At 44.6% G+C, this 12,445-nt stretch overlaps 1 protein-coding gene across 4 annotated transcripts in view; it reads right to left on the bottom strand.

Moving 5' to 3' along the window:
* Nucleotides 1-248: 248 nt before the first annotated feature.
* LOC115429163 (B-cell receptor CD22-like) overlaps nucleotides 249-12,445 on the bottom strand; it is a 29,459-nt gene continuing 17,262 nt past the window's right edge. For 2 of the 4 annotated variants that reach the window (XM_030148414.1, XM_030148416.1), the window contains 3 exons: nucleotides 10,860-11,174; nucleotides 2,202-2,280; nucleotides 250-2,119 (listed from right to left, as the gene is read on the bottom strand). In XM_030148414.1, coding sequence (XP_030004274.1) covers nucleotides 2,038-2,119; nucleotides 2,202-2,280; nucleotides 10,860-11,174 — 476 coding nt within the window. In that variant the 3' untranslated portion in view covers nucleotides 250-2,037. Of the gene's footprint in view, nucleotides 2,120-2,201; nucleotides 2,281-10,859; nucleotides 11,175-11,728; nucleotides 11,993-12,445 lie in introns of all 4 variants that reach the window. The other 2 variants (XM_030148415.1, XM_030148413.1) reach the window with 2 other exon arrangements.

Raw genomic sequence — 12,445 nt, 5'->3', positions numbered from 1 at the left:
AACGAATAAGAATAGGGCCTTGCTTGCAGGCAAGGCCTCTCACCGTGTGAGAGGGCCTTACCTTTCGGCTCGGTCCCTAATAATAGGTGGATCAAGGCTAAGACACCTTCAGGACCTTTGATGTTATGCACACAATAAACCTAACCTTTTACATTCACCAACATAATGTACCACATTGGGAATAAATCAAGGAGAATTTAGAATATACTTTTTATAAATTTATTTTAGGCAATTTTAGCAAAGCATATACATAAATCATCAATCAATTAGTCTATAATAAAATCATTAAACTGAACTTCTAAAGTTATAAATCAATATCCGAATCATTAAACTTAACTGCCCTCTATTTTCCTTACTTCAACGCAATCCCTGTTGTAATCCCTCAACCCACAGTTCAGTCCTTAGAATCCTTGTGTAAATGTCCCAAATTGTTGCCTCGCTTGATGTCCTCAAGGAAAGGAAAAAGAAAAAGTTTTGTTTCCGCATTTAAGAAAAATTAGGGAAAAAGTTCAAATTCAGAAAAATTAAAAAATTAATGCAATTTAGAAAAGGAACTCATCAGCTTGGCCAAAACAAATGAATTCAATGCTGGGTAAAAGGGAAAAGAATTAGGAAATGTAAAAATCTTCTTCTTTTCCAGTTCGGACCAAAACAGGGAAAAACCCAACAAACTCTGGTAAACAGCTTATTTGTTGGCAAATGTCCCCGTGAAGTTGGTAAAAGTCCTCTTAAAAGACAATTCTTGTCTTTAAAGTCTTTGATCCGTTGTCTCTCAGATGAGATAGGTCTTTGTCTTCAAATCCCGATTCATCGATGCAAAGTTACTCTATCTGATGAAACCTCCAGCATTATTTGAGAAGTAAGATTAACAACTTAGAAGCCAATCTGCCACACTCTTTTCTGGTCCTAAAAGAGCATAGCTCTAAGTCTAATCTCTACGTATAACACGTAGGGCACCCTCTCCTTCGGAGCGTCTCGTACTTCTGAAAAGCTATAATAGCCATTTTAGTCTTTAACACAACTTCAGACATCCTCCGGCTACACCCAGTTGACTTCATCGATAGATGAGTCGTGTCCAGATGTCTCCGTTGGAACTTCCCTTTCTTTCCAGTTTTGGTGCGGCAGATAGCTGGTTGTTTTTCTCACTTCTCCTATTTTGCAATAGTTACTGACTGTGTCCGTGCAAAACATGTCCTGACATGCTCCTTCTCTGCTTTAACATGTCTCAACACATCCCTTTGCATTCAAATGAATCAACATCATTTTACTTTAATCATACTTATTGATCACAATGCATATATCAACTTTAATTCAACTTAATAAATCAACTCAAATCATCATGTTAGTATTACGTTATATTTAATCACTGTTTTTACGCTGGATAATATGTTCCCACTCTATGCCTATATCAGCCTGAGGAACCCTGACCTCGACCTAACTTGACAATGCCCAATACCCGCAATGCAATGCAGAGATAAAAAGGTGTGGTTATGACTAAAACTTAGTGATTTAAATCCATTCAACTTAAACTTTTTCGTACTTTCGACTATGTCTACAAATTAGTAGAATATACTTAACATTTTATTGAAATGTAATAAAACTTAAATCATTTAAGTAGATTGTAATTAAAGCATTTTATTAAATACAAAGTATGGGTTTACAGGCCAGAATATACCCCCCCAGGTCAGATTACACCCGCATGATATCTGTGTTGAGTGATATACACAAGAGTTAGTTCTACTGGGGGTTCAGCTTTGTCAGGTAAATTAAGCCAGAAAATTAACAGACTTAACTCTTAAAACTCTAGATTACATTTATTACTTCAACTACAAAAACTGTAATCTGTAAAAAAAAATATTAGACTTCCACAAAAATTAAAGATTGCTACCACACTTCTCAGTTGTGCTTACACATTAAAAAAAGCACATTAAAAACAAAACATTACAATGCAATTGGAACATAGTGTTCAATTAATTTGACTGTTCATTATCTAATAACAGTCATAATGTTCTGAATCTATACTTTGGCCTGTTGGTATTACAACAGTACCTCATCATTTCCATCCAGATGTTGGTACATTGTCCCTGTGCTGGGACGTGTAAGGCGAGTCTTCATAGTCCTAAAAATACAGGAAAACATTCAACCTCACAAGTACTGTTTTAGTCTCTGTTTTATGAGGTGTTTTCAAGGTGTTTCCCTACCTGATAGCAAACAGCAGACCACACACAAGAATTAGTAGAGCGCTGACTGTAGTTATGAGTGCAGGAAACATCCCCTGACCTGGACATTAGGAAACAAAGAAGAAACTAAGATTTGGATGAAACGATAATAACTACCCATTTACAGTTTTGATTTGTTCTCAAACATTTGCAAATGAGATGAAAATTCAGAATTCTGTTTTGTTAGCATGAATATGGAAGCAAATCTGTGTCATCAGAGATTGAAAGGTTGTATTTTGCAGTACTTTAGGTTGAAAGGTGTTATTTTGGAATAATTTAGGTTGAAAGGTTGTATTTTGCAGTAATTTAGGTTGAAAGGTTGTATTTTGCAGTAATTTAGGTTGAAAGGTTGTATTTTGCAATGTTTTTTTTTTTTTTGAATGGTTGTATTTTTACACATAGAGTTTCGTATTCTGAATTCAATTATTCAAAAAAAATTTTTTTTAATTCAATATTCTTAATTACAATGTGTTTCAAATTCAATCTAAAAAAATTCAACCTAAAAAAATTCGATATAACATCTTGACCAGGCAAAACCAATGGAGTACGGAGCCACTCGATCTAACTTTCACCCAATCATACGTCGCGCTGAAGATCATGTGATGCTCACTCAGCAGCACAGGACGGGACTCCCGTGAAAAACCATGCTCTTGTTTTGTCGCCGTGCACATTCTTGGACCTATTCCCGGTTGCGCTGCTTCTTCATGATGGGGAACAGCAAGACGGGGTCTGGTACTGGAGACGCTCTCCCAGAAGCAACTGCTGCTCTTGTGTTTACAGTCCTATCTTGCAATCCACAGGCGAAAGACACAAATATTCACTCTGTGGCATGTGTCATAAACATAAATATATTTTTTTCGAACACCGGCTTTGTGCAGATGCTCCCTCCAACTTGTCTTGGACAAAGCCCACAGTGTCAGAAAACACTGGGTCTCCTCCTCCGTCCACTGCTGCTTGTTTTTTGCTGTCTATTACTCTTTCTCTAAAAACTAAATTAAACTAAAAAAAAAAAAAAAAAAAACCGCTGGCTGTAGTTTTTAAAATGCCGGTTCATAGCGGAGAAACAGCGAGTGCATATTGAGGCACCGACACCACCGGTGGCTCACTTCCGGTACCACGGCACCGGCACCGCGGCACCGAGCTATGAACCGACATTCGGTTCGAAAAAAAATATAAAGAGAGCTGGATAAGACCGGACCTGGACCAGCTTCTAAACAAACTAAAGAAGTTAAAGATGGACTACAGGGACCAGAAAAGACGCAGCGGACGGCCGGAAAAAAATCCCATTAGGAGCTGCTGGACTGGATTTTAGGGGACCACTGAATCAGACTACTGTCATGTCTGCTCCCAGACTGTGTCTGTCTTTTCTGTTTTCTCTGTCATTTCCTGTTTTATTTTGTTAAGTTTCCCTCATGTGTCATGTCTGGTGTTTTTACTTCCCCTCCTTGATTGTTTCACCTGCTCCTGATTACCTGACTCCTCCCTGATTATCTCCACCTGTGTCCAATTGTCTTCCCGCCCTCTTGTGTATTTAAACCCTGTGTTTTCCCCTGTTCCTTTGCCAGTTTGTGTTCTACCTTTGTGTGCTCACTTAGCAGCGTTTTTGGATACCTGTCAGTCTGTCTGCCCGTTCTTGACCCGTTTTTGCCTTCCGACCACCGATCCTGCCTGTTCCTTGTCTGCCTGCTCGTCTGGTTCTGACCTGGTTCGTACATCGACTTCTGATTCTGCCTATTCCCTGACTACCTCAGCCTCCAACGTGTTACCTTGTGTTTCGACCCTCGCCTGGACCTTGACCGTGAGTAGCCTTTCCCTCATGTCCCGTTGCCTCCTGAATTGCCCTCCTGTGTATGACCTGGCTTGTTTTTTGACTATCCTCTGTTTTGCCCTAGTCGGGGTGTTGACGGGAATCCTCCGGCTCGGCCGTGCTGACCATCCATATTCTCCGCTCACGGCCCGGACGAAGAGTCCAGTATCACACGCCTTCATAGACGTGTTAACAATTTTGTGCTGTGTTTTTACTACCGTGATTGTGTTTAATAAACACTCTCAATTGGTCATCTGTGTTCTGGTCTTGCATTTGGGTTCAGCCTTTGTACTAGTCTCATTACAGTACAAACTGGCCAATAAGATGAACCCAGCAGACCTAGACCAGGTCCGGGAGGCAGTTCGGTCCCAGGGGCAACGCTTAGGGGGACATGAACAGATTTTGCACTCCCTAATGGATAAGATGAATCAGCTGTCCGTTCAGTTTTCCCAGTATTCTGGTAACCAGGCTTCTGCTCCGGTCCCGCCAGTCGAGAATATTAACTCTGTCTCACCCGTTAAAGCCTTGGAGGAACCCAACATCCCACCTCCATCTAAGTACACAGGTAACCCTGATACTTGCCGTAATTTTTGTACGCAACTGCAGCTCATTTTTGATTCCCAGCCCCGCCGTTTTGCTAATGAGTCAGCTAAGGTTGCATATATTGCTAGCCTGTTGGAAGGCCCTCCTTTAAGCCTTTTCAACGCAGCCTATGAACAAAGGTCTCCCATCACTCAGTCAGCCTCGAGTTTGATGGCTGAGCTAAAAAGGATTTATGACCATCCTATCCGTGGACCACAGGCCAGTCAAAGACTCATGAGGCTGAGGCAGGGAGATCGCCCCATAAGGCAGTATGTCAGTGAGTTTCGTTCGTTGGCAGCAGAATCTGAATGGAACGAGAAGTCTCTGATCTCTGCGTTCCAGAGCGGTCTTAACCGCACTATCGGTCGTGAGATGGCGCTCCGGCAGGAACTCCATTCACTGGATGAGGTCATCGAGGCAGCTATTCGGGTCTCTGACCAGTCGGCGTTTTGGCAGCCAGAACCATCATGGAACTGCCAGCCTTCTGTGAGTAAGCCCCACTCAGAACCCCCTCACCCAGTACCTGAGTCCAGCGGGGGTTCGAAGGTGGAACCGATGCAAGTGGGTCGGACTCGTCTGTCAGCAGAGGAGCGTCATCGCCGTCTGGTGGCTGGTCTGTGTCTTTACTGTGGTCAGGAGGGGCACCGAGTCAGCAACTGCCCAGTGAAGCCTAGAACGATGGCAGGTGAGGACTCTCTTTTGAGCAGAACGTTCTGTGTGTCCAGCGCCTCTCGTGTTCAGCCCTTGGTCTGTGTGTGCTCTAACTCTGTGTCTCTGCAGCTTCCAGTCCTGATAGACTCCGGGTCAGACGCTAATCTTATGGACGAAGAATTAGCTAAGCAGCTCCACCTCAGTCTGCTCCCGGTTCTGAAGCCCCTGGAGGCGAGGGCTTTAGACAATCACATTATCTGTAGAGTGACTCAACGGACTCAACCAGTTACTGTCCGGTTCAAAGATGGTCACTCTGAGGAAATCAGTTTTCATATTTACCACTCTGACTCTCACCCTCTCATATTAGGTCACCCCTGGCTTTCTTTCCATAACCCCTGTATTAACTGGCAAACGGGGGAGGTCCAAGCTTGGGGAGAGAGGTGTGGTTCCTGTCGTGAGGGGGTCCGGGATCCTGACCCTCTGTCCAAGCCAGTCCAGGTCACTGTGGCTCCTGTCATTTCTCCGGAGGAGCTGGAGACGGTGTTTCCTGCTCTTAGTAAGGTACCTGAGTGTTATCACGACCTTAAAGAGGTATTTAATAAGTCACGCGCTACTGCGCTGCCCCCTCACAGACCGTATGACTGTGCCATTGATTTGCGTCCTGGTACCTGCCCCCCTAAGGGGAGGCTGTATTCTCTGTCTGGTCCGGAGACGGCCGCTATGAAAAAATATAATGATGAGTCCCTGGCGGCCGGCCTGATTCGACCATCCTCATCTCCAGCTGGGGCAGGGTTTTTCTTCGTCGACAAGAAGGATAAGACGCTACGCCCTTGTATTGACTATCGTGGCCTTAATGACATTACCATCCGTAATAGATATCCGTTACCCCTCATGTCTTCAGCCTTCGAACTATTACACGGGGCCAAAGTATTCACCAAGTTAGACCTCCGTAACGCATATCACTTGGTGAGAATCAGAGAAGGGGACGAGTGGAAGACTGCCTTTAACACCCCAAGTGGACACTATGAGTACTTAGTGATGCTGTTTGGTCTCACTAACGCCCCCGCTGTTTTTCAAGCATTAGTCAATGATGTGTTACGTGACATGCTCAATGTTTTTGTATTTGTGTATCTGGATGACATTCTTATTTTTTCTTCGGATGAGAGGTCACATGTCCAGCATGTCCGCCAGGTGCTCCAAAGACTGCTCCAGAATCAACTGTTTGTAAAAGCTGAGAAGTGTGAGTTTCACCGCCCGTCTGTTTCCTTTCTGGGTTTCATCATCGCGGAGGGGAGTGTCCAGATGGACCCAGACAAGGTCAGTGCTGTCAGGGATTGGCCCACGCCCACCAGTCGTAAGGATGTCCAGAGGTTCCTTGGATTTGCTAATTTCTACAGGAAGTTTATTAGGGGGTTCAGCAGTGTGGCTGCCCCTTTGCATGCTCTAACCTCTCCCAAGTCCGTTTTCAGATGGAATCCCGAAGCTGACGCAGCGTTTGTGAAGCTGAAGAGGGCGTTCACCTCGGCCCCCATTCTGTCGGTTCCGGATCCAGCTCATCAGTTCGTTGTGGAGGTGGACGCCTCTGATCTGGGGGTTGGGGCAGTCATTTCGCAACGCTCCCCAAAGGACAACAGACTTCACCCGTGCGCTTTCCTCTCCAGGAGACTGTCGAAAGCGGAGAGTAATTATGACATCGGCAACAGGGAGTTGCTAGCCATCAAGGTGGCCCTGGAGGAATGGCGCCACTGGCTGGAGGGGACCGAAATACCATTCATGATCTGGACGGATCACAAAAACCTAGAGTATCTGCGGTCGGCTAAGAGACTCAACTCCCGTCAGGCCAGGTGGGCTCTGTTCTTTACACGATTCAACTTTTCACTGTCATATCGGCCTGGTTCTAAAAATGTGAAGCCTGACGCTCTGTCTAGACTCTTCATGCCCGTCAACTCTGATTCTGAACCGGGACCTATCCTCCCTGAGACCTGTGTGGTGGGGGCGGTGCAGTGGGAGATTGAGAAATCTGTTATTGATGCTTTACAAGACTGTGATATCCCGGCTGGCGTTCCGCCAGACCGTCTGTTTGTCCCTGATCACCTCCGCCCGCAGGTCATCCACTGGGCTCACACATCCAGGCTGACATGTCACCCGGGAGTTCAGCGGACTGTTTTCGTTATTAAACAGCGTTTCTGGTGGCCTGCTTTGGAGAAAGAAGTGGCGGAGTATGTCGCTGCCTGTCCCGTCTGTGCTGCGTGTAAGACCTCCAATAAACCTCCGGTTGGTCAATTACACCCTCTACCTGTTCCCAGTAGACCCTGGTCTAATGTGTCACTAGACTTTGTGACGGGGCTGCCCCCGTCTGATGGAAATACCACTGTGTTGACCATTGTTGACCGTTTTTCGAAGATGGCTCACTTTGTTCCACTACCTAAGCTCCCCTCTGCTAAGGAGACAGCAGAGGCGGTGTTATATCATGTCTGTCGATTACATGGTTTTCCCAGAGACATTGTTTCGGACAGAGGTCCTCAGTTTGTTGCACGTTTTTGGCGTGCTTTTTGTTCCCTTATTGGGGCGTCTGTTAGTCTGTCCTCGGGCTATCACCCACAGTCCAATGGTCAGACTGAGCGGCTCAATCAGGCGCTGGAGGCCGGTCTTAGAGTTTTGGCCTCCCACAACCCTGCTTCCTGGAGCCGCCAGCTGATCTGGGTTGAATATGCCCACAACTCGCTGCCCTGTGCTTCTTCTGGTCTGTCTCCTTTTCATGTAGTTTGTGGTTATCAACCTCCTCTGTTCCCGGCCCTGGAGAAGGACGCCAGTGTCCCCTCAGCTCTGGCGCTGATAAGGAGATGCAAGAGGACCTGGATTCGCGCCAGACAAGCTCTGTTAAAGGCCTCGGGGGTCTACAAGGCAGCTGCAGACCGGCACAGGACTCCAGCCCCGGTCTACCAGCGCGACCAACGTGTGTGGCTGTCAACCCGTCATCTTCCCTTGAGGGTGGAGAGCCGCAAATTGGCACCCAGGTTCGTGGGCCCATTTCCTATCTCAAAAATTATTAATCCTGTCTCTGTCCGTCTGAAGCTACCTAGGACCATGAGGATTCATCCTACCTTCCACGTGAGTCAAGTTAAACCGGCTAAGGAGAGCCGGTTAGTTCCTCCCACCCAGCCACCACCGCCACCCCGGATCATTGATGGAGGTCCAGCCTACACTGTACGCTGGCTCCTAGCGGCCCGTCGCCGGGGAAGAGGATTTCAATACTTGGTGGATTGGGAAGGATACGGCCCTGAAGAGCGTTCCTGGGTGCCCGCCTCTTACATCCTGGACCCGGACCTGATCCGGGACTTTCATCGCCGCCACCCGGAGGTTCCTGGGCCGTCCGGTGCCGTCCCCTAGAGGGGGGGGTACTGTCATGTCTGCTCCCAGACTGTGTCTGTCTTTTCTGTTTTCTCTGTCATTTCCTGTTTTATTTTGTTAAGTTTCCCTCATGTGTCATGTCTGGTGTCTTTACTTCCCCTCCTTGATTGTTTCACCTGCTCCTGATTACCAGACTCCTCCCTGATTATCTCCACCTGTGTCCAATTGTCTTCCCGCCCTCTTGTGTATTTAAACCCTGTGTTTTCCCCTGTTCCTTTGCCAGTTTGTGTTCTACCTTTGTGTGCTCACTTACCAGCGTTTTTGGATACCTGTCAGTCTGTCTGCCCGTTCTTGACCCGTTTTTGCCTTCCGACCACCGATCCTGCCTGTTCCTTGTCTGCCTGCTCGTCTGGTTCTGACCTGGTTCGTACATCGACTTCTGATTCTGCCTATTCCCTGACTACCTCAGCCTCCAACGTGTTACCTTGTGTTTCGACCCTCGCCTGGACCTTGACCGTGAGTAGCCTTTCCCTCATGTCCCGTTGCCTCCTGAATTGCCCTCCTGTGTATGACCTGGCTTGTTTTTTGACTATCCTCTGTTTTGCCCTAGTCGGGGTGTTGACGGGAATCCTCCGGCTCGGCCGTGCTGACCATCCATATTCTCCGCTCACAGCCCGGACGAAGAGTCCAGTATCACACGCCTTCATAGACGTGTTAACAATTTTGTGCTGTGTTTTTACTACCGTGATTGTGTTTAATAAACACTCTCAATTGGTCATCTGTGTTCTGGTCTTGCATTTGGGTTCAGCCTTTGTACTAGTCTCATTACAACTACAGGTGCACTGAACTGGGACACAGCAGACACGGACTGGAGGCTTTCGATTGTGGGTGAGTCTGTAGTTCTAACAGCGGCAGACGATACTGGTAAGTTTTGTTTCTAAAACACATGGTTAATGGCTCACAGAAAGTCGACTTTAGAGATGAAAGTGAAGTACAAACATTAGGGATGTTAAAGCGCTAGCTAGTGGTATGCTAACAACAAGCTAATAGTAACATTTCCGTGTTGTCTCCAACGGTGTTTCTCGGTGGTTTCATAAAAGTCAGAACTGAACCGAGTAGTTAACTGAACCCAGTTCCAGTAGACAGGGTTATTGTCCACACTGGGGAGAACATGTCCGATTAAACCATGGTTTCTTGTTGTGTTCTTTACAGTTGTTGTCCGTGGACGAGGAGGCAGATTCACAGCAACAGCACCTGGATTTTTCTTCCCTTTTGTCAAGTTTTTAAAGCATTTTGTATTTGAGCCTAGTTATTTTATACTTCAGTGTGAATAAACCCATTTGAAATGCATAAAGTTCATTTTGTCTGTGTTTTCTTATGCCTCACATAAATTTGAATAACAATACCGCTCTGCTGACCTCACTAATTATCTGTTTACAGACTATTCTTCCATTGTGTTTCTACGTATGTCCAATAGAAACCCACATATTTATGTTTATGACACATGCCACAGAGTGAATATTTGTGTCTTTCGCCTGTGGATTGCAAGATAGGACTGTAAACACAAGAGCAGCAGTTGCTTCTTTGAGAGCGTCTCCAGTACCAGACCCTGTCTTGCTGTTCCCCATCATGAAGAAGCAGTGCAACCGGGAATAGGTCCAAGAATGTGCACGGCGACGAAACAAGAGCATGGTTTTTCACGGGAGTCCCGTCCTGTGCTGCTGAGTGAGCATCACGTGATCTTCAGCGCGACGTATGATTGGGTGAAAGTTAGATCGAGTGGCTCCGTACTCCATTGGTTTTGCCTGGTCAAGATGTTATATCGATTTTTTTTTTAGATTGAATTTGAAACACATTGTAATTAAGAATATTGAATTAAAAAATTTTTTTTTTGAATAATTGAATTCAGAATATGAAACTCTGTGTAAAAATACAACCATTCAAAAAAAAAAAAAAACATTGCAAAATACAACCTTTCAACCTAAATTATTGCAAAATACAACCTTTCAACCTAAATTATTCTAAAATACAACCTTTCAACCTAAATTACTGCAAAATACAACCTTTCAACCTAAATTATTGCAAAATACAACCTTTCAATCTCTGATGACACAGATTTGCTTCCATACATGAAGTTAAAAAGCTGTATCCATTGTATACACGACTGCTTGAAATAATGACACACAAATACTGTGCACAGTATAAGTCTTTTCATTCCAATGGACAACACCAGAAAAACCATCACTAACCTTGACCTACTGCAGGAGTTTGTTGCTCAAAAGTATAGAAATAGAACTGGCCAACGGTAGAACCCACAGAGTTCCTGCTGTGGCAGAGCAGAGTGGACAGATCCAGCTTCTGTGGGAGGTTTATGGTGATGGTGCTCCTCAGACCTGTGCCGTTCAGAGACTCACTGCTGATGTCTACCTTGTCCGAGTGATTCACAGATAGCCCGTCCAAATACCACTGTAATCTGGGAGAAGGGTTTCCCACAGTGGAACAGGAACAGCTGACTGTTGCTGCAGCTTTGGTGCAGTTGGACGGGGACAGGATCTGTGGAGCAACTGTGATGACGAGTGTTTCATCAGGTTTACAAAAATGCAAAGACACACTCAGGTTAACTCTGTCATGATGGAACACAAAAAGTCTATTGTGAGGGGGGTTATTGTGGTAATATTTATATAAAGTTGAACTATCAGCAAGTCTTCCAAATGAACAATAACAGTGAGTGGTGTACTAATAATCTACTGCATCCTTCAGTCCTACATTGTCTATTATCTCTATTGGAGGCTGCTTTATAATGATTGACATACTTTACATTACAAATCACCCAGTCATATTACAAGAATCTAACATGACTTCTAGTAAATATCTGGTTATGATTATCTAGTCATCTTCCACAAGTCAATGTCAAGATGAGTGTTGTTTGTCAACTCACATTCAGTTTGGTCCAGACAACGAGCATAAACAAAAGAATTTGTGCACAATAATATTCTAAGCCCCAGTCCAACACCACTTATGCATAGACCCTTAATAAAATATCATCTACAGTTATTATGGGACACTTTGCTGCATTAAATCCAACCAGATGAAGATTATATCAGAATGTGATACATACATTGAACATCTATGTCTGTACTGTTGGACCGTCTAGTTCCCAGATCGTTTTGAGCCTGACAGAGGAAAGCACCAGTGTTTCTTGATGCTGTAATGGTTAAATCAGGTCCGGTGTGGATTAGAGTCTCATGTCCTGGATCAGCTCTGTACCATGTGTAGATCTGTACTGCTGGGTTGGCATCACTACTGCATTTCAGAAGCACATTAGTGCCCTCTTGAACTGGACCAGATGGACTGACCAAGACTTTGGTTTCTTTGGGTACATCTGAAAAATGAATTAATAATGAAGTATAGGTTTTATATTTACATCTGACACAAGATTGCTACTGGTTCTGATATTTTAGTCAAATCGAGGAAATAGATATTATGGAATTTTACTGGACGATGACAAAGTGACAACAAACAAAACAGCTGACAAGAAGTTTACTGATCTGAAAATAAAATAAAAGGGGAATTGGTCTGTTTGGGACAATATAGAAAGCACAGAAAAAAGCAAAACTGTATTTGTAAGTAACTATAAATGGGTCCAGGGACCCCCACACTGTTGTTTTTCCTCTGTGCTCTAAGTAAAAAATTTACATTGTGCAATTTATGAATTATTGACCAAAATATGTTCACATTTATTCCCCCTGTGGTTCACAAGATTCAATTCTATGATTAAGATTTTTTTAAGCCTCATTATCTTCTATTAAAATCTGACCTTTATACCTCTTTTGGT

Source organism: Sphaeramia orbicularis, chromosome 12 (genome assembly GCF_902148855.1).
Source record: "Sphaeramia orbicularis chromosome 12, fSphaOr1.1, whole genome shotgun sequence".
NCBI classification, from domain to species: domain Eukaryota; kingdom Metazoa; phylum Chordata; class Actinopteri; order Kurtiformes; family Apogonidae; genus Sphaeramia; species Sphaeramia orbicularis.
This window is presented reverse-complemented; position numbering and strand designations above follow the sequence as displayed.